The sequence below is a fragment of the Hippopotamus amphibius genome, chromosome 2, assembly GCF_030028045.1.
Source record: "Hippopotamus amphibius kiboko isolate mHipAmp2 chromosome 2, mHipAmp2.hap2, whole genome shotgun sequence".
In the NCBI taxonomy this organism is placed as follows: domain Eukaryota; kingdom Metazoa; phylum Chordata; class Mammalia; order Artiodactyla; family Hippopotamidae; genus Hippopotamus; species Hippopotamus amphibius.
Genome location: NC_080187.1, coordinates 71,905,559 through 71,929,913, shown reverse-complemented (window position 1 = coordinate 71,929,913; position 24,355 = coordinate 71,905,559). Strand labels below are relative to the sequence as shown.

At 37.3% G+C, this 24,355-nt stretch overlaps 1 protein-coding gene across 1 annotated transcript in view; it reads right to left on the bottom strand.

The window, feature by feature from the left end:
- UBAP2 (ubiquitin associated protein 2) overlaps positions 1-24,355 on the bottom strand; it is a 113,600-nt gene that overhangs the window by 30,450 nt on the left and 58,795 nt on the right. The window contains exons 9-12 of the mRNA XM_057724148.1: positions 12,814-12,868; positions 11,211-11,314; positions 6,936-7,001; positions 1,843-1,895 (exon numbers count right to left, since the gene is read on the bottom strand). Of these exons, the coding sequence (XP_057580131.1) occupies positions 1,843-1,895; positions 6,936-7,001; positions 11,211-11,314; positions 12,814-12,868 (278 nt within the window). The remainder of the gene's footprint in view (positions 1-1,842; positions 1,896-6,935; positions 7,002-11,210; positions 11,315-12,813; positions 12,869-24,355) is intronic.

Sequence of the window (24,355 nt, the reverse complement as noted above, 5' to 3'; positions counted from 1 at the left end):
TACATTTGAACTGCCTGTTAGCCGACTTACATCATAAGACCTCATCTGAAGCACAAAATGCCATCAGTTAGGCAGGACAGTTATTATGATATTTGTTTTAGGGCTGAAAGACAGGAGGCTCAGAAAGGAAAGATGCCTCATCTGAGGTCAACAGGTCAACCCAGCTAGAATTTGAATACAGGTCATTTGCCCTCTGATAGCCTGCTAACTTTCTTACCAGCCTGCTGACCCAGACAAGAGGCAAGGAGATCTAAAGCTTTTAGCTCTGGAAGCCTTTTTGTTTTCCCAAAAAACTCTTGGCAAAAATTCTAGTAACACAAAACATTTAAAAATAGGACAACTCCGTTTGAAACAATGTATGGTGCCCACAGGCTGCTCACTCTGACTTCCTCTTATCACTGGTACCTTCCCTCTACTGATTCTAATAGCCACCCATTTAGTCCAGTCTCCTCAGATTATAGTTAACAGAGAGCCTGGTGACATCATACCCCAAGGACGTATGGTTAGTATGAGGAAGAAGTAAAGAAAAAACCCTAAATCTCCAATCAAATGAGCATATCTTTCTCCTCCTTTCTCATACTCTACCCAGCTCACTCCCTAACAAGTCAGATAAAACAATGCTAAAAAGAAAGAAAGCACAAGTGTAGTTTTGTTTCTTTTAAAAAAATGTTTGTGAGTACAAAATGGGGGTAGGGGATTAATCTCAAAAAGAAAAATAAAATTTCAAAGTCTGGGTCACTTTATGTGATTTTTAAGGTCAATACTTGTAAACCCTTTATTCTCTCCTCCCCAGTGTGTAACGTGTACATACTTCTGTTCTGGGCCTTAAGAGTGAAACAGAAAAATGGTTAAGAGTATATTATGCTGGGGGCTTCCCTGGTGGTGCAGTGGTTAAGAATCCGCCTGCCAATGCAGGGGACACAGGTTCAAGCCCTGGTCCGGGAAGATCCCATATGCCGCGGAGTAACTAAGCCTGTGTGCTGGAAATACTGAACCTGCGCTCTAGAGCCCGCAAGTCACAACTATTGAGTCCGTATGCCACAACTACTGAAGCCCACGTGCCTAGAGACCATGCTCTGCAACAAGAGAAGTCACCACACTGAGAAGCCCATGCACTGCAACGAAGAGTAGCCTCTGCTCTCTGCAAATAGAGAAAGCCCGAGTGCAGCAATGAAGACCCAATGCAACGAATAAATAGGCTAGTACAGTATATACAAAAATGCCTGTGGGATAAATGAATACAAAAAGAGCCAGTCTACTTGAAAGGGGAATTGGTTGGGCCTAAAACCAGAATGATCTGTTCAGGTTAATTTCAACTGTAAAGCCAAAACATAGACTCTTCCCTTCAATGAAAAGGTTATAAAGAGTAAGTAATGGTTCACAGGCCAGGGTAATAGCACCAGCTGGTTATCAAGCCAAATAAAATAAAAATAGCGAAAAAATGATGTCACACCTATTTAAAACCTCGTCTTTTTTTTTTGGCTGCACCACATGGCATAAGGGATCTTAGTTCCCTGACCAGTGATCGAACCCATGCCCCCCTGCTTTGGAAGTGTAGAGTTTTAACCATTGGTCCACCAGGGAAGTCCCAACACCTAGTCCTTTTTAAACAGATGCTTAAAAACAAGTTTCTCAAAAAGCTGAAAACACCAATTTCCTTCTGAGAAGCATCTGCTAAAAAAAAAAAAAAAAAAAAAAAAAAAAACCATGGTAATCACAGAAGTCTGAAAGGGAGCCAAAAACAGCCAAAAGGTGTCTCAAGCTCTCAAGCTTTCCTCAAAGTACGTGTGCCCCTACCAGAATCCAAAAGAAAGATGGTCAGATCTGCTGCTAAACACTTACATCTTCAGTCCAGTCTTCTGTTGTCCACTCGTCCAAAGAATTCTTCCAGGCCCCTGTTGACAATCACAGTTTATACCACAAAGTCAAACAACATGATTCCAAATGATTCGCTACTGTGTACAGCACAAGATATATCACATATCTCGTTAGCAATAAAGTTTACAATCCAAAAACTATGAGGCTCTTTATCTCAAAAAAAAAAATCAGTCATGTTTTCAAATGCAACTTGGCTATCCAAGTACTATCCACAAAAACTCAAAAGCAAGGTCTCAAATTGCTTTTGGATAATATCCAAGCAATTTCTGCCTTAAGAAAGAAAGTATGACACAGCACAAATATATTTAACAAGGAGATCCTTATGATATATATTATTTAAAAGAACACAATTCAATATAAGGCAGCTCTGCTTTGGGCCCTCATTTCAGGTAGATTATCAAAATTAGAGAAGTATGCTTTTTATATTAGTTCCACTGCATGGTTTCCTAACAGGTCCAGCAAAGCTGTTGCTATTAACTCCTGATGAGCAGGTACAGAAAATGTGCTAAAACAGTCCTTAAAGAACAATCATCTAAACATAAAACAATTAAGTGCTTTAAAGAAAAGCATGGGGGGAAAAAAAAGCATGAGTTCAAATATGCTGACAGTAGTGCTTACCGATCCTGTTTAAATACATTTCTATTATTTTGAAGCATATGTGCAAACACCCAGATAAAATGGTTTTAAAAGGAAACACATCAAGCTACTAACTATAACCACCATCAGGAAGTGCGATTATGAATGTTTTCAGTTCCTTCAATGGGGAGAAATAAGCTGAGCATCTGACCTACAATGAGGTCTGTGTGTGGGAAAAGGCATACCCTTGAAGGAAAAAGGCAGATGAACAGATCCAACTTCCCTGAAATCATGTCAATAACCTAATAACTAAACTGATGGTGTTACCTAAGAAATGTATCCTTCTTTATGGAATGCTTTCAAGAGGATGTCCCTAATTTAAGATTGATTATGGCAAACAAAAGTATAATCTATGGATTTATGGAACATGGCTCCTTGTAAAATATCACCCAAGATATTTTGTGGTTATAAAAGGGAGATGTTTCAAACCTGGAAACATTCTCTGGTGTGTGAGAAACCTACACACATCACTTAGAGACCTCACCTACACTGTGGATCATATAGCATATGTGTTACAGAGAAGAACGCCCTGCTCTTCTGTCCTTCTCAATTGCATGTATCCGTGAAATAACAGTAAAGCTTGATAGAGAAGGTTTCAATATCTGAACTGACAATTTGATCCTCTGTGTTGGTTAATTTATTATTATATCTTTAAGTGGTTTCCATTATTTCTCCAGAAATGTCACCAAACAAGTATCAATTTATGTGCCCCCAAAACATCTCTTTGAATTAAAATAGTTTCATAAACAAAAGCAGAAAGACGGGACTTCCTAGGTGGCACGGTGGTTAAGAATCCACCTGCCAATGCAGGGGACACGGGTTCGAGTCCTGCTCTGGGAAGATTCCACATGCCATGGAGCAACTAATCCCGTGCACTACAACTACTGAGCTTGTGCTCTAGAGTCCGTGAGCCACAACTATTGAGTCCAAGTGCCGCAACTATTGAAGCCCATGCACCTAGAGCCCGTGCTCTGCAACAAGAGAAGCCACTACAATGAGGAGCGTGCGTACCACAATGAAGAGTAGCCCCCGCTCACATCAACTAGAGAAAGCCCGTGTGCAGCAAGGAAGACCCAATGCAGCCAATAAGTTAAAAAGAAAAAAACAAAAACAAAAACAAAACAGAAAGATGTAATAGTTTAAGTGAAGAAACACAAAGTGCAATTAGTTGCAATCGGAAGTCAGTACTGGAATCGGGCTCTCTAGGCCCCTCCTCAGGCCTCTTAGAGAACATGTTGTACACAATGCCAAATGAATCCAAGGCAGGCCATCCACCTACACTTCACTATCATCTTCCTTTCTTAAGTACTAATTAGTGCCTTTCTTAAGTACTAATACATCTCCAACCTTTTAATATATTTCCTTCCAAACTTTTGTCTAAGTATGTGTATAGTTTTAAAAGTTCACAAGCAGACTAATTTCAAAGATGGCCAGTACATAGTGTTCCTGGTGCTGCCTCCATCCAACCTACCCTATGTTCATTCTGTCAAATTCACGATAGGAAACAGTACTCTAAACATCGCAAATTCTACAAAACGCTGAGGCTTGACCTAAGCAGATTTAGGAACACTCTAGTCAAGAAATAGAAAAAGCCTCAAAAACCATTCCTAGGGCTTCCCTGGTGGCACAGTGGTTAAGAATCTGCCTGCCAATGCAGGCGACAGGGGTTCAAGCCCTGGGCCGGGAAGATCCCACATGCCACAGAGCAACTAAGCCCGTGCGCCACAACTACTGAGCCTATGCTCTAGAGCCCATGAGCCACAACTACTGAGCCCACATGCCACGCAACTACTGAAGCCTGAGTGCCTAGAGCCTGTGCTCCACAACGAGAGAAGTCACCACAAGGAGAAGCCCCCACTTCCTGCAACTAGAGAAAGCCCACGTGCAGCAACAAAGACCCAACACAGCCAATAAATAAATACATTTTTAAAAAAGGTAAATTTCACTTTCTAAGCAACTAAGATTATAACAGGGAACAATTTATGATGAACTTTCTTTAAGAACCTTTCATCATCAATCATCAACCAACTAATACCGGCTTAAAAGCTTACTTCCTCCCTGTAGGGGCTTCCCTGGTGGTCCAGTGGTAAAGAATCTGGCTTCCAATGCAGGGGAAGTGGGTTGGAACCCTGGTTGAAAAACCAGGATCCCACATGCCGCAAATGACAGAGCCCATGTGCCACAACTACAGAGCCCACACACCCTGGAGCCTGCGTGCCACAACTGGAGAAGAGACAACCCGCACACCACAACTAGAAAGAAGCCTGCATGCCGCAATGAAGAGCCTGTGTGCACTGCAATGAAAGATCCTGCAAACCTCTATGAAGATTCTGCCTGCCGCAACTGAGACCTAACACAGCCGAAGATAAACAATCTTTAAAAAACAAAAGTTTGCATATAAAGCATGATGCTAGATATCACTAAAAAGACAATTAAAAATTTAGGGAGTGGGACTTCCCTAGTGGCAAAGTGGTTAAGAATCCACCTGCCAATGACAGGGCACATGGGTTCGAGCCCTGGTCTGGGAAGATCCATATGCTGCGGAGCAACTAACCCCGTGTGCCACAACGACTGAGCTGAGCTCCAGAGCCCTCAAGCTGCAAATACTGTGTCCATGTGCTGCAGCTACTGAAGCCCGTGCATCTAGGGTCTGTGCTCCACAACAAGAGAAGCCACCGCAATAAGAACCCCACCCACCGCAAACAAAGAGAAGGTCCCCACTCACCACAACTAGAGAAAGCACTCGCACAGCAACGAAGACCCAATGCAGCCAAAATAAAAAAAATAAAAATTTTTTAAAAAATTTAGGGAGTGATCAGGGTAGTATATTACTGAATGATATATAAATTATATGAATCTGATCATTAAATTGGAAATTTATACAATGAAAAAGTTAAGGAAAGCTAGAATGCTAAGAGAAAGTTTATGGGGAAGATGAATCACAGCAAAAACCTTGAAGGCTGGAAAATATCTGAATAGACAGATATATAAAGAAGGGATATTCAAGACTTCCTTGGTAGTCCAGTGGTTAAGACTCCATACTCCCAATACTGGGGGCCAGGTTCAGTCCCTGGTCAGGGAACTAGATCCCACATGGTGCAACTAAGACCTGGCACAGCCAAATAAATAAATGAATAACAACAACAAAAAAAGCATCTTCCAGGGGAGAGAAACAATGATGAGGCATTACAAAAAACTATTTATAAAATATTAAAAGTAACCTTAAGTTCAGAACACCCTCCCCCCCCCAAAAAAATGTGTAAGTGATGGCAAAATACTTGTAAGATTTACTATTATCATTTAAGTGTACAATTCAGCGATACTAATTTAAAACACACATTCTTACACATGATATGTAAAGAGACTAGACTACCACTTAAGAGAGGAGTATTATGAAAACAATTAAAACACAAACTTAGACGTGTAGAAGAGGATAAGAAGCTGAGTACATTTAAAGGCGGGCAGAAGACAACATATGAAATTATAAGCAGAAGTCCAACATGGTAAGGTGTTATGTCAGGCAAGAGGGGAAGCCCCATGTCAGCAGCCAGGGTCAAGCTGCTGCAGTAACCCGCCTTAGATACACAGACTCCAAAATCTACATAACATTAGATACAGAACAATACAGGGTCAGGTCCTCGTCTTACTGTGGAATATTAAAATTTTACAGGAAGACCTTGCTCTGACATTATAGACCTACAGCCATTCACATCAAACATGAGAAAAATTCAATGACATTAATTTTCAGCTTAAAACAATAAATTTGAGATGTATGCTTTATATTCAGTTTAGCTTGATGGTGCACCTCTATCAAAAGCACATAAAAGGCAGCCTCGGGACATCCCTGGTGGCACAGCAGTTAAGAATTCACCTGCCAATGCAGGGGACACAGGTTCAATCCCTGACCTGGGAAGATCCCACACACCACAGAGCAACTAAGCCCATGTGTCACAACTACTGAGCCTGTGCTCTAGAGCCTGTGAGCCACAACTACTGAGCTCACATGCCACAACTACTGAAGCCCGTGCCCCTAGAGCCCATGCTCTGCAACAAGAGAAGTCACAGCAATGAGAAGCCCACGCACAGCAACAAAGAGTAGCTCCCGCCGCCCCCGCTCTCAACTAGGGAGAGCCCGAGAGCAGCAACGAAGACCCAAAGCAGTCAATAAATAAATTAATTAATTAAAAGAAGGCAGCCTTGTAGAACAAAGGACATCGATGATGCAAAAATCTGTGTCGCCTTGAAGGCCAATGTGAAAAACACTTCCATTATCAAAAGCTGATAATTATTTTATCAAGTAGTTGTAAAAAGATAGTTTACATTCATCTGATGAATTTTTATTAGCTACCCTTGATAAAAATGGAAGATATTTTAAGCATTTTATAAGCCTTTTCACTAAGGAATTAAAAAAAAATTCATACCTTTGAGTCCAAAAGAATTTTTGTTTGGCAGATTCTGAGCTACATTTTGAGCATTTGATGCCAGTTCTGTGGATCAATGTAAAATGGAAGGTTTTAACATATCACAACAATTAAGGTATTCATCAGAAGAGAAACTGGTCAGCAAATTAAACAAAGAAGGGAAAGCATCAAAAGCTAAGTATACGCTGTGTATCCAAGGAAAAAGAAACACTACAATTCACGCTATGACAGACTGCTGTGGTCTAACTATGAATCCTATCAGCCAGATAGATCTTGAACATTCAACTTGCATCAATTATGCTTGTTCTCATTCCCATGTTCACCAAGTTCCCTTTCCACTTGCCAGAGAAAACATTCCAATCTGTTTAAAAGGTATGTTTTTAGTAAATTTATAAAGTAGCATTCTGACTATCCTTCAGTGTTTCTATTTTGGTTAATGTCTGAGTCTGACTCTAAGGAATGGATCTGATTATTATCCTGTCAAAAGTCAGGTTTCTGAGCCTATGAGGCTGTGGGCTAGACTCAGAACTCCGTGTTATCAACAAGACAATACCATTCTGCGAGGCCTCTACAGAAATAGCCAGCACTCCATCAGATGACAACATCTTTTAACTGTATTTGGCATCCAAACACATATTGCTTATCTAAATGTTTTCCAGCAAGGAATCTGCTACTCTAAATGAAAATAAGAGGAATAAGAAGGAAGAGATAAAGACAAAAGAAGAAGGAAGAAGAGACAGAGGAATAAGAAAAAAGAAAAATAGCTAATGGACTAATTCAACATTCTGTTTCAAACATCTGATTTAAAAACTAGTGGAGGTTATAAGTAAAGCTGCTATATAAATATCACGTGCAGGTCTTTGTGTGGATGTGTTTTCATTCCTCTTCAGTAAAAACCCAGGGCTGAGATTGTAAGACTATATAGTATGTGTACACTTTCACTCTAGGAAAGCGTTAGAGTTTGAGTTACTCCGCCACCTTCACTAACACTTGCAACTGTCAGTTTTCTTTTAAAGCTATTTTAATGGATGAATGGTGGTAGCCTATTGTGGTTTTAATTTACGTTTCCCAATAAGCAACGATGATGAGCACATTTTTGTGTGCTTACTGCCATCCACATATCTTCCTTTGTGAAGCATCTGTTCAAATCATTTGCTCATTTTTCATTAACTTTTTATTTTGAAAGAATTATAAATTCACAAGAAGTTATCCTTAACCCAGTCTTCCCCCGATGATTACATCCCACATAATTCCAGCAAAAATACTAACATAGACACAAAATGTGTATACCGTTCTATGCCAATTTTTTATTGTGGTAAAATAATGCATATGTGGTAAATAAAATTTGCCATGCTAACCCTTTTTAAGTGTTCAATTCCCTGGCACTGAGTAATTCACAATGTGGTATAACCATCACCACCATCCATTTCCACAACTTTTTCATTTTTTGTTCATTTCTAACTGTTCATTTTATTAGGTTGTTTGCTTTCTTCTCAACGAGTTGTGAGAATTCTTTATACATTCTGTATACAAGTCCCTTTTCAAATAGAGGTTTTAAAATATTTCCTCCTAAACTATGCCTTGCTCTTTCATTCTCTTCTCTTCTAAAGAACCATGTTTTTCTTTCAGACTCATGCTTATTATTATGCCCTATATAATAAATTTTTGCTAAATCCAAGGTGGCTAAGATTTGCCCCTCTATTTTCTTTAGAAGTTGTGCTTTCAGGCTTCACATATAGAGCTATTATCCACTTTGGGTTATTTTTTTATATACAGTATAATGTATGTCATTGAATTGCCTTGGAATCTTTATCCAAAACCAATTGTGTCTGTGGGTTTTTTTCTAGATTTGCTATTATACAATCGATCTCTATGCTTTTGCCAATTCCACAGTCTTGATTACTGTACCTTTAAGCTAACTTCTTGAAATCAAGGAGTGTGAGTCTTTGAACGCCGTTAGTTTTCAAAACTGGGCTATGTTCATACCAATACTTTTATATAAAAATTTTAGAATCAAGTTATTAACTGACACACAAAAAATCTGCTAGGATTTTGAATGAACTTGTACTGAACCCCTATATCAATTTGGGGAGAAACGACATGTCAATAATCCTGAATCTTCCAACTCATAAACACTGAGTATCTTGCTCCCCTTTGGGATCATCTTTGATATTTATCATCATGTTGCATAATTTTCAACATACAAATCTTGCACATATTTTGTCTTATTTATACCTAAGTGCTTCATGTTTTTGTACTACTACAAAGGTATACCCTTCTGTTTATTAATGCTTCTTCAAACACTCAACTTTACATTTTACTGTGATATTTTATATTTTATATTTCCATAGACAGAAGTCTTATTTTGCATATCATTAGACTTCTTTATAGGCATTTGAGGTTTTCTGAGACTACTAATTTTTTTTCCATTTTCTCTCTGTTGATGGTTTATAGAAATATTACCTGTTAATTGAACTATCTCTACTGTTTAAAGCTTCCTAACTAATTTCATTAATTTATCTATAGATTCTTTTATATCACTGCCAGAATTGACAGGTTTTTTCCCCAGCTTCCAACCCTTCTTTTCTTTTTCATTCTTTATTTCAGTGTTTAGGACCTCTGGCACAGTGGTGATAAGAAATAATGAGAGTAATCCTCCTGTTTCTCTTTATTTTGACTACATCTTTTGCCTTCATTTAAATAAAATTTAAAAAAGTAATACTAGTGAAAGTAAGTCCCTTGATCTTGTTACAAAAGAAAAATATTTCACACATCACTATAAATTGTGAGGTTTGCTGTGACTTTTGTAGAAATCAGGAATGAATGTTGGGTTTTGACAAATGCTTTTCCTTGTTAAAATGATACGGATTTTCTCCTTTATTCTGTTAAAGGGGTGAATAATACTTTTGTTATTGAGATATAACTCACATAGCATAAAATCCACCCTTTTAAGGCACAGAAGTGATTGGTTTTTAGTGTATTCACAAGGTGTACAACAATCACAACTACCTATTCCAGAATATTTCATCACTCCAAAAACACCTGGAACCCATTTGTAGTCACTCTCCATTTCTCACAAACATTCCCAGCCCTAAGCAACCATCAATCGACTTCTGTTTCCATGTATCTGACTAACCTGGATAATTTTTCTTACCCACTCATCCACTGAAGGACATTTAGTTTTTATGTGAACCTGTATCTTCCATTCTTTTGGGTACACATCTAGGAGTCGTTTGAGTTTTTTAAATGTTAAACTTGAATAACAAGTATAAACTTAACATGGCCACAATATATTATCCTTTTTCTAGTTTACTGAATTCATTTCCAATATTGTGACTTAAAACTTTCACATTTGTGATGAAGAATGAGATTAATCTGTAATTTCAAATGTCAGCAAAGTTTATTGACAAAGTATGTTCTGATGATTTTTAATAGCTATATTAATTATAATTGATTACAATAATTAACATCAATAATCCTTTTCTCATTCAAACAACCAATTATATGTTTCTTCTGCTTCCCTTGATCACTCTAACAATAAGCTCTCACAATTTTAATGAAACTAGTATTTTCAAATTACCATTTTTATAACTTTTGTTGGTCCTCTCTATAGTATATATTTGATTTCTAGTTCACTGAGCTTCTGTGATCATGGCACTGTCTCTTTTAGATAATTACTGAGCTATACTTTTATATTTGGGGCTATAATTCACGAAGTGTCAAATTATGTTTTTATAAATATAATCATAACAGTTAATATATATTGTCAGGAAAAAATCTTTAAAAGAGCTCTATTAAATAAATAGGCCAATTAACAAGTATTTATATGTGAATTTCAATTAAAAAAAATCTTAAAACTGCAGGATACAGAAAAATCTGCAAAAGCAACTGTTGCCCTAAACCCATCTATCATCATCTACCTCTTTATCTGGCCAACTCTGTGTTTACCATTATCAACAGTAAATACTCTGTTTCAAGTCTTCCACTAAGAGATTCTATATATCCCTGACACTGAGATATGAGCGTGGGTTTGTAGTGCCTTACACAGATTTATTACAGCCTCTTCTTCAGAGTACAAAAGGGAAAAACCACATACCTTATCGTCAGTGAGATTTATAGGTGAGAAACTTTGGAGGTAAGGATCAGCTAAGAGTACTCTCAGAGGTATGACAGCTGCCTGTTTTTTCATTCTTCTCCACCAGCACACTTTGATGTCATCTTTGTACATTAAGAGCTCAAACAATTAAAATGTATCTCTGGTGAGAAGACACTTACCAGTTCCCTCATCTGCACCATTCTGAGCAGCTTCCCAAACTACTGGTTTTGTCCCACACCCATCTATAGATGGAGAATCTGAATAGTCCGCAGGATTAAATGTCCTTGGGTTTGAAATAAAGAATAAAGGCAAATGAAGCAATCACAAAATTAACTGTACATCATCTTCCCCGAAACAAGCCCTAGCTCGTCCAAGAACCACTACAAGAAATTTCATCCTCCTTCTCCTATGTCATTATAGCAAATTTTTCTAAGCCATCGAATGCAGATCTTCTGAAAAGCAGAGGCTGCCTAGGGACTTTCCATTCACTCTTATATGATCCTCCTACTTACCTAAATTGTTGTCCTCCGCATCCTAAAGCAGGTGTGGAGACCTATAACAGTTCTAGGCAAGTAATGGCTCTAATGAAAAACCCACCTCCCCACTCCCAACTAAGCCTAGACTTAAATAGGCAATAGGTCTTTTCTTCCCAAGTCAGAATCCAAATTTGGCTTTGAACCTTTTACAACAGAAGTATACAATTCCTTTTGTTTAGATGGATGTAAATAAAAAGAAAACGTTTTGTTCAGTGACTCTTTTTAAATTAAAATCCTAAATACCCATTATTTGGATGTCTAACTAGAGCCAAACTAAATAACATTGCTAAAACTTTCACAACAGAATTTCTAAAAAAAATTTTCAGCATTACTGGGGTGTCACTGACAAAAAGGACCACAAGAGTATTTTTTAAAGTAGACGGCAAAATCCACAAAATTGTTTAAAGCTACTGGGTTGGGCACATATGTTCAAATGTTCCGGCCAGCTTGCTCCCTGTGTGTTCATCCTTCCTTTATCCACAGGGAGCTCAGGCAAAAAAAAAGAGACGGCAGGAGTGCCACCTGAAGGCAGTGACCCTCAACAGTGCTGCCCTGAAGCTATGGAGAAACAAGGGACTTTTCCTTTCTTGACTGTCATCTACTCATGGCCTCTGTAAGATGCTTAAAAACTTTTTATAAAGATAGGAGAGCTAATGTTTTAGATAACAGCAAAAAGTGAAAGAACAACCAGAAATAATGAATAAATAACTGATTATATCATCCTTCACTATTACAATTCAAGATATAAATGATTGCTTTTCATAAGAAACAAAACAAAAACATTGCATTTACTTACCATTCAAAGACAATTGCTGGATTTACCAACATAACTCTTAAGCAATGGTTTTCAACTGGGGTGGCTGTGCACCTCCCTCCCAGGGAACATTTGGCGATGTCTGGAGACATTTTTGACTGTCACAACTTGAGGAGGGGTGCTACTGGCATCTAGTAGGGAGAGGCCAGGGATGTTGCTAATCATCCTACAATGTAAAGGGAACCCCACCACCTCAATAAACTATTATCGAATCCAAAATGTCAATAAAGCCAGCGCTAGAAAACTGCTCTAAGCCTATTACAGTACAATTTTGTTTGTGCTATTTCATAACTTTTTCAGTATTTTCTATTTTTAAACATCAAAAACATTTGACTCACCAGGATAAATCAATCAGGTACAGGATAGAGGAAGAAAAGCCTTAGAGTAACAACTAGAGAAGGTAACTTCAAAAACAGGATGGCTAAGACTTACCCCATGCCTTGGGTTGAGAATCTTCCTGACCCTCTCCCTCTGCCACGTCCAAATCCTTAAAAACAAAAAAAAAAAGTGTAAAAATAATACTTATGTCCTAAACAACTATAATTCTACCAACTTCATCCCTTACACACCTACCCAAACATTAATGTCATTGTTCCTAACAGCACCAACATTCCCAACCAGTGCACCCAATCTGCTTCTCCCTAACATTTTTAGACACAAATGTCTACTCAAAGGATAGAAAAGAATTTAATTCTGCTTGTACATTTGTCATATATAGCAGCTTAACATAGGCAGGTTATATTTTTAAATAGTCTGTGGGACGGGGAGGGTGGGGGGTAGTTGAGGGAGGGAGGGAATACGGGGATATGTGTATAAATACAGATGGTTGAACTTGGTGTACCTCAAAAAATAATAATAATAAAAAATAAATAAATAAAATGAAAAATAAATAAATAAATAGTCTGGGTCTTTTCATATCAGCTAGTGTAAACACCATGACATCATAAGCCTAACAGAAAATGAAATGAGAACCAAAAAAGGGGAAACTGCTAAATAAGCTGAAGACACTATTACATACCATTTTTTAATACTAAGATTTTCACCAATGACCAAAAGGGCAGCAAACGAGAGCAAGCAAGCAAGAAGAAATAGCTTTATTCAGTGACTCTCCAGTTTTTCTTAAATCCTAAATTGTGTATTAAAGAACTAAACACAAGAGCTAAAAGTATACAACCCTTAAAAGAAAATATAAAGCAAAAGCTTCGGGCTTCCTAGGTGGTGCAATGGTTAAGAATCTGCCTGCCAATGCAGAGATCACGGGTTCGATTCCAGCTCCAGGAAGATCCCGCGTGCCACGGAGCAACTAAGCCCGTGTGCCAAAAAAAAAAAAAAAAAAAAAAAGCAAAAGCTTCATGACACTGAATTTGGTAATGATTTCTTGGATATGACACCAAAGACTCAGGCAAAAAAAGGAAAAAATTAAAATTTAAACTGGTGCATCAAAAGATGTGAACAAAGTAAAAAGGCAACCCAAAGAATATTTGTATATCCTACATTTGATAAGGGAGTAACACCAAGAATACATAACAAAATTCTACAACTCTCTAACAAAACAAACCACCAGATTAAAAAATGGGCAAAGATAGCACAGGGAGATCAGCTTGGTACTTTGTGAGAACCTAGAGGGGTGGGATAAGGAGGGTGCGAGGGAGGCTCAAGAGGGAGGGGATATGGGGATATATGTAGACATACAGCTGATTCACTTTGTTGTACAGCAGAAACTAACACAACGTTGTAAAACTATTATATGCCCATAAAGATGTATAAAAATGCGCAAGGAATCTGATAGACATTTCTCCAAAGATGATATAAAAATGGTCGACAAGCACATGAAAATATTCTCAACATCACTAATCATTAGGGAAACCTGGCACCATTACAATGGTTACGAGTGAAAGACAGAGACAAAGGACAGAAAATAAGTGCTGACAAAGATATAGACAAGTGAAGCCTTTGTACACTGTTCTATGGGAATGTACAATAGTGTAGCCACTATGGAAAACCATACGGCAATTTCCCCAAAAAAATTAAAAATAAAACTGTATGATCCTTATAGCACAGGGAACTCTGCTCAATATTCTGTAATAACCTAAATAGGAAAGGAATTTGAAAAAGAATAGATATATGTATATGTATAACTGAATCACTCTGCTGTACACCTGAAACTAACGACAACACTGCAAATCAACTGTAGTCCAATATAAAATTTTAAAAAAAATTTTTAAGTTAAGGGGAAAAAAATGAACTATATGATTCTGCAGTTCCACTTGTGGGTATATATATCCAAGAGAATCTGAAAGTAGGGTCTTGAAGAGGTATCTGTACACCCACGTTTACATTCATAGCAGCCTTACTCACAATAGCCAAAAGGTAGAATCAACCTTAGTGTCCATGGATGAATGAATAATAAGCAAAATGTGGTATGTACATACAGTGTAATATTATTCAGCCTTAAAAAGGAAGGAAATTCTGATAAATGCTAAAATATGGATGAACCTTGAGGAAATTTTGCTAAGTGAAACAGGTCAGTCGCAAAAGGACAAATATTTCATAATTCCACTCATATTAAGTATGTAAGAGTACTCAAATTCAGAAAAGAGTGGTTGCCAAGGGATATATTAGCCATGCTAATATAACTGAATGTATATTTAATCATGTACAGTTAACTTATCCAGTAGTTCAAGTTAAACTATTAAAAAATATGGTCTTAACAAAAATATACCCTATCCCCAGAGAGAGAGGAATAAAGGGAAATGCCCTAAAAAGTGGGAGAATTCTAATAATGCATATTAGTGGCTACCGTCTATTTTAACACTGTCAAAAGGCAAAGGTAAGACTTCAGGTAACTCTAAAAGAAGGCTGGAAACTCAGGTTAAAAAAAAAACTAACTCTAAGAAGAAAGCTTTTCAATAATGTACAAGTTTGGTGAGACTACAACCCAAAATTTAGGAATAAAATAATTTAACCTTATAGTTAAGGGAGGTGGGGGGGTGAGGGGAGAAGAGTTACCATACAAGAAAACCAATTCTCAGTACATAAAACACTTAATTGTTTTTTAAAAAAAGAAAAAAACAGCTAACAAACTTTGGTATATTCATACAATAGAATATTATTTGGCTATAAAAAGAAATGAAGCACTTCTACATGCTACAACGTTGTGCTGATATGTGGTACAACATCAATGAACCTTTAAAGCAGTATTAAGCTAGGTCAAAGAAGCCAGTCACAAAAGAGCACATATTACTAGATCCCATTTACATCATATGTCCAGAACAGGCAAACCTACAAACACAGGAAAGTAGATTTCCAGTTGTTTACTGCTGGGATTGGGGGCAGGGGGCAAGGTGGGGGATGAAGGAATTGAGAATTGATAGTTAAAGGGTATAGGATTTTCTTCTTCAGGTGAGGAAAATGTTCTGAAATTGATTATGGTGATGGCTCCGTAATTCTATAAATATACAAAAAACCACTGATTTATGCGATTTAAATGGGTGAATTGTATAGTATGTAAATTACATCTCAAGAAATAACTTTTAGGGGGCTATAATAAACACCATTACCAGTGAAGAAAGCAAAAGAAACACAACTGCTCTTGATAAACACACTCATGTGCACCCATTCAATGGCAAACTGTGTGACAAAAGGCACCAACAGTGGTTAAATATTGAGAAAATAGTGAAAAAGAAAGAAAAAGAAAATGGTGGCAAATTTTTAAAAAAGGATTCTGCTAAGAAATCACTAAACACTATCTAACACTTGAGCCAGAAAGCAAGATGTGCATGAAAGAGAAGAAAGGAATTTATAAAAGAAAAACATATTGTAAGGCCAAAAATTCAAGAAATCCTGCAAGTCCCCTGGAAAAAGTCAGTATCAACCAAATATCTCCATGTTTCCAGAGAGCAGTAGCTGCACCCAAGTATGAAACACAAGCAAGCCAAATATCTTAAGTAGATTTTTAAAAATCAAATCAATCTTCACATACATTTTAGCAAGCTAACAAAATTGTTCTTTCCTATTCACCTGGCTAGTAATGCTACCAGTAATACTGTTTTCTGTGTATACATTTCCCTATATTGTTATCTGGTACAAATAGCTGTTTTCAGCTAACAGCTGAAAGACCTGGGTTCTCATGATAGAGAACAAGATTGAAGTAAATTATCATAAAGAATAAACCAATGGGGGCTTCCTAGGTGGCGCAGTGGTTAAGAATCCGCCTGCCAATGCAGAGGTCACGGGTTCAATCCTAGCTCCAGGAAGATCCCACATGCCGCGGAGCAACTAAGTCCGTGTGCCAAAAAAAAAAAAAAAAAAAGAATGAACCAATGTTATGATAAATGCTAACCCCTGACTCACAGAGGTCTCTCTGGGGACTCTGCACTACATCTATGTTGAATAATTGCTCAGGTTTTTAATTGTTTAACATTGATGTCTTGCACTGAGAGCCAGAGTAGAGAAAAGTTGCTCATTTCCCCTGAAAAAAGCCAAAACACAGAGTATAGCTAACCACCTCCAGTGGAGGAGGCAAACCTAAATAGCAGATATCCTCCCTGGGGCCGAACATGTGCAACCTAAAGAAAAATAAGAAGATAGAAAGCAATTCCTTTCCCCCTCATCCCAGGAGACTGTAAAAGTGGGCTTTGGTAACAGCCAAATGTGCCAGAAACTGTGTGCACTTGAATTTATCACTGCGCTCTCTGGGTCATGATCTTTTAAGATTCTGAGTAGTTCTAAAGTTTCTTGTAAGTTCCCAGATTTTCAGGGCTGGTTCAAAGATAAAGATGATTGCTGTGTTGACCACAAGCTGCCCACCTGCCCAGAGACCTGTTCAACCCACACAGAAAACAGGGCATCTCTAGGGCTTATGAGGCTCAGAGACTTAGGACTCAGGCAACTTGTGCCTCTTTGTCCCTGGACCAGGGTTTATCCACAGAGAGACAGGAATACGTCTTCCGCAACCACAAAGTACCATAAATGAGTCAAATGACAACAGCAAATGCCCCAGGGATTCAGTGAGGAAGAGAGCTTACTTAGAGTCTATCCTCATATCTCATTTATTAGCTTTTCCTTAGCAAAGAAGTCTGATTATAAATGTGCCACAATAATTATTACAGGAAAGAATTAATGGATTCGTATACCAGTGGATAAAAGTCTGATGGGAAAAGGGTTATTTACACAGTCTCAGAGTAACCCTAACCCCCTGCCAAAATATGTATTAATTACAAAGAAGGAGGGAGTAACTTTACAAAGGAGAAACTTGGCAGAAACCTCTTTCCTTAAGTAATCAAAGCTAACATCACTAGCAGTGGGATAAATCTGTATTGTGTACCCTCTAATAAGATGTACTGAGAAAGATAGCTATATCACTCTGTGGCATTCCTTCCAAAAACCGGTAACAGGAATCTTATCATGAGGAAACTTCTCAGATTGTTAGTGAAGGACATTCTTGTAGAGATTCTTCCGAAGTGTCAAGGCCATTAAAGACAAAGACTATTCAAGACTGATGAACTGTTTTAGATTGAAGGACACTAAACAGACATAGGAACTAAATACTGTGTGTGATCCCGGACCAGAATATTTGCTTTTTGCCATAAAGAACATTAGCAGGATACATTTTTTTTTTTTTTTTTTTTTTTTTTTGGGCACACGGGCTTAGTTGCTCCGCGGCATGTGGGATCTTCCTGGAGCTGGGATCAAACCCGTTACCTCTGCATTGGCAGGCGGATTCTTAACCACTGCGCCACCTAGGAAGCCCTAGCAGGATACATTTTTGAATAAGGCCTATATTTTGTATCAATAATAATTTCTTGATTTTATCATTTTAAGGTAGCTCTGTAAAACAATGTATTTTTTTCTTAGGAGTTGCACGCTAAAATATTAAGGGGTAAAATGGCATTATGTTTGAAATGTACACACAAGGGTTTCAGAAAAATTAAAAATAATATGTACATATATAAAATGATAAAGCAAATGTAGTAAAATATTAAAGTCTGGGAACTCTGGGTAAACACTATGCAAAATTCTGCTGTGCTTTATTTTATTTCAAAGAAAATGTTAAAACTGCACCCTGCGCACTTCTGTGTATGTTTTATATTTCAGTAAATACTTTTTAATTATGAAAAATCTAAATTGTTTTTCATGTTTGTACTAGCTAAGCTGTTCCTTCTACACAGAATGTTCCTACCCAGAGTATACATGGTTTTCTTCCTCCTCACTTTAAATCCCATCTCCTCAGAGACCTCCTTAGGTCAATCTAAAGGAGACCCTATTGGCAGCTGATCACATCACCAATCATTTTCTTAAGTAATTTGAACAGTGCTTTTGCTTGACTGTCTCTCCTCCTTCCCCAGTGAGGATGTGAGGGACCATGTCTTACCCACAGCAGTAGCTTCAACAATATACTAGGTATCTAACTATCAGTTGTTGTGTTAAAGACTGATATGTAACCCCAATTTCATAAACATGTTTTTTTTTCATGGACTCATATTTAGAGGCATAATAATAATATTACTATTCAGTTACAGGAAATAATCTAGCTGTACAGGAACTGATTTTAGAGCACTGCACTTTGTAAAATAAAATACCTTTTGTACCAGGACCCGAGAAACCATTATAGAAAATTCAAAAATTAAAACTAGAATGTCAGCACATAGTAAGTGCCCGACAATTAACTTTTCAATTATATAGGCCATATTCACAAATTAGTTTTAAAAGTAGAAGAACTAATTTGGGTTGCTAAATATAAAACAGTGAGGTACTAAGGTAAAGCAAAGCAGTGAGAAAGGTCAGGTAGTAAACTATTACTGTCTTTTTCACATCACTACTGTTCCATTCAAAAGGAAACCACCCCCTGTAACCACAAGTATTACTTATTGCCTTCCTGACTCAATCTCACCCAAAGACAAAAACAATACCCACGTGCTGCGTGCTGCACCAATTAGCAAGATAAAGAAATTCATAGGAATAAAAGAGTTAGTGGAGTGGCTTGATTATATTGTAACTTCTTACACAATAGCAACTAGTTTCATCCTGAACACAGAATTATATTAGTTTTTTACTAACTAACATGGCACATGATGAAGAACTTACCAAAAGTAATCCCAAACTGAGTTTGGGATTGACATGTACACACTACTGTATTTAAAACAGATAACTAACAAGGATCCACTATATAATACAGGGAACTTGGCTCAATATTCTATAATAACCTAAATGGGAAAAGAATCTGTAAGAGAAAAGATACATGTATAACTGAGTCACTTTGCTGTAGACCTGAAACTAACACAACATTGTTAATCAACTATGTTCCAATATAACATAAAAATTAAAAAAAAAAAAAGAATACTCCCTATCTCACACATTACTAACATGGTCTTCAATCTAAACTCAGGATTAAGTCAATGTCACTCAAGAACACTTTCAGTCATTCAGTAGATACTTTACAAATACCAGTTAAATTCCACGTTTTGTACACAAAACACAGTATTATTTGATGGTCAAGTACCTACGAATGGTGAACATTTATAAAGTTCCAAAGGTTTTCACACCAACTACCAGGCTTACTTTCCAAAAAGCAAAGATCAGGACACTAAAGACAGCCTAGCATAGCTGCTACTCTCCTCCTCTGAAGAAGCTGTTGTTTTTGCACAAAAACACACAACTCACAAAATACCTTTTCACAAGCCTTAAATGAATTATAGAAAAATTATCTGTTTGCAAGTGTCACACTGATTCTTGCTCCTCCGAATACAGAGAAAACATGCAGGGAAAGGTACAGAATAACTAGGTGTATAAAGAGAACTTAATTTTATTTGATTTGCTACAGTTTATACTCTTCATAAAATGGGAGTAAAATATACTCCCATTTTATATGTATGATTTTTTATGTAATACAGATTATCAAATTCTTAACATAAATAACAAAAAAAATTGTACATTAACATTAAACCCATGCTATTTCATAATACTTTTTATGCTAACACTGTGTAGATAAGGCAAAAACTAAGGAAGAAAAGGGTGATTTATTAAAACTTTAGCAGCCTAACATTTTAGCGAATTTAATCATGAATGTAGATTAGTGTTCTGAGGGAGAGCCAATGTGAAGTCAGCAACAGTTGCCCACAAGTATGGTCAAAATTAAAGAATAAAGGCAATGGAGATCTTAGAGAGTCATTTTAAAAGCATACACTTTAAAGCATATACTTGTTTTTTAAGGATGCATTTTAAAATCTGCATACTACCCAACAGATCACAAATAACTGGAAAGGGATAGAACAATCAACTGTTTTACGGCTAACTCAACACACCATGAGAGAGTAGATTAAGACATTAAATAACTTACAACTAAACTTCTGGAGAGGGACATATTACATAAAACAAAGGACATTTATCCTTTAATTATGAAAGTGACAAACTGTCTTGCGCCACTATTCACTTATTATCATACCGTACTTTACTAATATTCACCAAGCAAAATAATTGTTTTTGTGCATATTGGGTACTGAATGTTTTCTCTTTCTTGCCCTATGTTGAACCTGGCATAATGATTCTAAGAAATACCCAGACACAGACCACTACTCTTCAATAGCCTGTTTAAAAATAAAAATTATACCTCACTAGAGTTTATTTACATGTGGAAGAGGGTGGACTGATTTTTTTAACATCTAACTGGGTTTATAAACAGTCAGTCTGGGAATTCCCTGGCATCCCAGTGGTTAGGACTCAGTGCTTTCACTGCCAGGGCTCGGGTTCAATCCCCAGTCAGGAAACTAAGATCCCACAAGCCATGTGGCGCAGCCAAAAAAAAAAAAGAAAAGAAAAAAGTCAATCTGGGTCCCTTACCCACTACTTTACATCCTTTAAGAGTAAACCATAAGGGGACTTCCCTGATGGTCCAGTGGTTAAGACTTCACCTTCCAATGCAGGGGGTGTGGGTTCGATCCCTGGTTGGGGAGCTAAGATCCCACATGCCTTGCAGCCAAAAACCCAAAACATAAAACAGAAGCAATATTGTAACAAATTCAATAAAGACTTTAAAAATGGTCCACATTAAAAAAAAAAAATCTTAAAAAAAAAAGGAAACAAGGAGGTGGGTAGGATTAATATATATGTACTACTATACATAAAGTAAATTAAAAAAACAAGAACCTATTGTATAGCACAAGGAACTATATTCAATATCATGCAATAACCTATAATGGAAATGGATCTGAAAATATATACACATACACGTATGTATAACTGAATCACTTTGCTGTATACATGAAACTAATGTAAATTAATTATGTAATTTAAAAGAATGGTTAATTTAAAAAAAGTTAACATATCTGAATTATGAAATCTTAACACATTCAAATGTCATCACTATGTAAGATTTTACCTGGTTTGGCTCTTTTCAATCCACAGAGTCTCTTAAAAACTATTAAATAGGTGCAAGCAGACTTGGTGTCAGTGCTACCCACTAGTTAAGTCCTTCCATTTTTTCATAAAGAAAAGCTATTTACCTCCACCTCTAGTATTACAAAGAAGTTTATAATCCCTGAGGAAGGAAGGAGGCAACAAAACAGATAACTGGTCTACTACCAATCTGACTCTCCCTCCTTTCTTCTCTCCATCTCCCGGAAACCAGCTTCCCATATAAGATAGAACTAGTTCAAACCCTGACCCTGAGCAAGCTTCTCTCAAGACTCAGATCCCTCATCTGCCAAAGAACAACAACCCCTCAAAGGGTTTTACTGGGGAATTAAAGGAAAACAAACGTAAATTGCCAGCAAAATGCCTGCTTCACTAATAAAGCCCTCACAGTAAACGTTAGCTATTATTACTTATTCCATTTTTGTCCAACTCATAGAAAGAAAGAAAAAAAAAAAACATTCCATAAGTAGGTAATTCTAAAGACTTACGTACACATCACAAAAATGCATTTAACTAAAAAAGTGCTAGTTGGCCTAGCTATAACCCTCAACATTGGAGGGACAAAACAAGGTCTAACACCTCCTCTAAGCAAACTACTCTTGTCACAAAGAAAATTACAATGTGGAACTGTTTATTTGTAATCCTCTTTTTGAATTCCCAAAGAAATCTTCTCAAAACTAAACTATAGGACTTCCGTGCTGGCACAGTGGTTAAGAATCCGCCTGCCGATGCAGGGGCACAGGTTCGAGCCCTGGTCCAGGAAGATCCCACATGCCGCAGAGCAACTAAGCCTGTGCACCACAACTACTGAGCCTGTGCTCAAGAGCGCGCGAGCCACAACTACTGAAGCCCTCAAGCCTAGAGCCCGTGCTCCACAACAAGAGAAGCCACTGCAATGGGAAGCCCAGCGCCTGCTTGCCGCAACTAGAGAAAGCCCTCACGCAGCAATGAAGACCCAACACAGCCAATAAATTAAAAAATAAATAAATAAAATTTTTAAAAAATGAAATAAAATAAAAAACTAAACTATAAAAACCAAGGTAAGGATTATGTTAAGAATTGCAGTTAAGGACTTCCCTGGTGGTGCAGTGGTTAAGAATCCGCCTGCCAACGCAGGGGACACGGGTTCAAACCCTGGCCCAGGAAGATCCCACATACCAAGGAGCAACTAAGTCCATGCACCATAACTACTGAGCCTGCACTCTAGAGCCCACAAGACACAACTACTGAGCCCACATGCCACAGCTACTGAGCCAACATGCCACAACTATTGGAAGCCCATGTGCCTAGAGCCTGTGCTCCACAAGAGAAGCCACTGCAATGAGAGGTCTGCACACCACAAAGAAGAGTAGCTCCCACTCGTCACAACTAGAGAAAAGCCCGAATGCAGCAATGAAGACCCAACAAAGCCAATAAATAAATTAATTAAAAAAAAAAAAAAGAATTGCAGTTAACCTAAAACCTACAGATAAATACTCACTAAAAATGGACAACTATTTGATTAACCTAAACATCACTAAAAAATAAGAAAGTAAAAAAGAAGACACAAAATTAACTTCTGGTACTTCCCTGGTGGCACAGTGCTTAAGACACTGCACTCCCAATGCAGGGGGCCCAGGTTTGATCCCTGGTCAGGGAACTAGATCCCACATGCATGCCGCAACTAAGCAGCCAGTGAGCCACAACTAAGGAGCCCACCTGCCGCAACTAAGACCCAGCACAACCAAATAAATAAGAAAATTTTTTTTTAAAAAAGTACCTTCTGAAGTAATGCAATATAGAATAAACACCACCACCTATGCTTATCTAAAAAACTGAGCCTGAATCTGATCTTTAAAGGTAACTTACATTCACAGTAAATACAGGGGCTAGAGGAATACACTAAATGACATCACAAGAAACAAAAAGACAAATGCAGACTGTGAAACGACATCTCATAAGACAAATGACATGGTTCTGAACAACAAATCCATGGTAAAGAGAAATGGGAGGAGGTACAAAGAAGGTAGAGAGGAACTACTCTAGATTAAAGAGAATTAAAATATGTAATATATAAATCTTATTTGCATCCTGATTCAAAGAAATCCATTATGAAGAAATTTTTAAATAATCAGAAAAATTTACGTATAGATAATATTTTTAAGTGTGAAAATAGCATTATAGTTGCATGTGAAAGCATCTACATCTTTCAGAAGCGCTTACCACAGTAATTAGGGATAAAGTGACCACAAAAAATCTACTTAAAATATTTCTGCAGAAAGAAAAGAGATATATAAAGCATATATGGCTAAAATCCTTAAGCATTACTGATTAAACATGAGGGGACATGGGGTTCATCTAGTCTCTCCATTTTTCTCTCTCTTTGAAATTAATCATAATGAAAAGGCTAGAAAAGAGAATCATAACTAAAATCTGTTAGAAAAGTATAACCTTGTTTTAACTGTGCCCATCAATTTTGCCCTTTTGTGATCTCTGAAAATCATTTAGCTTTTGCCCACATACTAGAAGTTTACTAAATGATAGTTGGATGACTAGTCAAAAGAGTTGATAGTATATATACTAT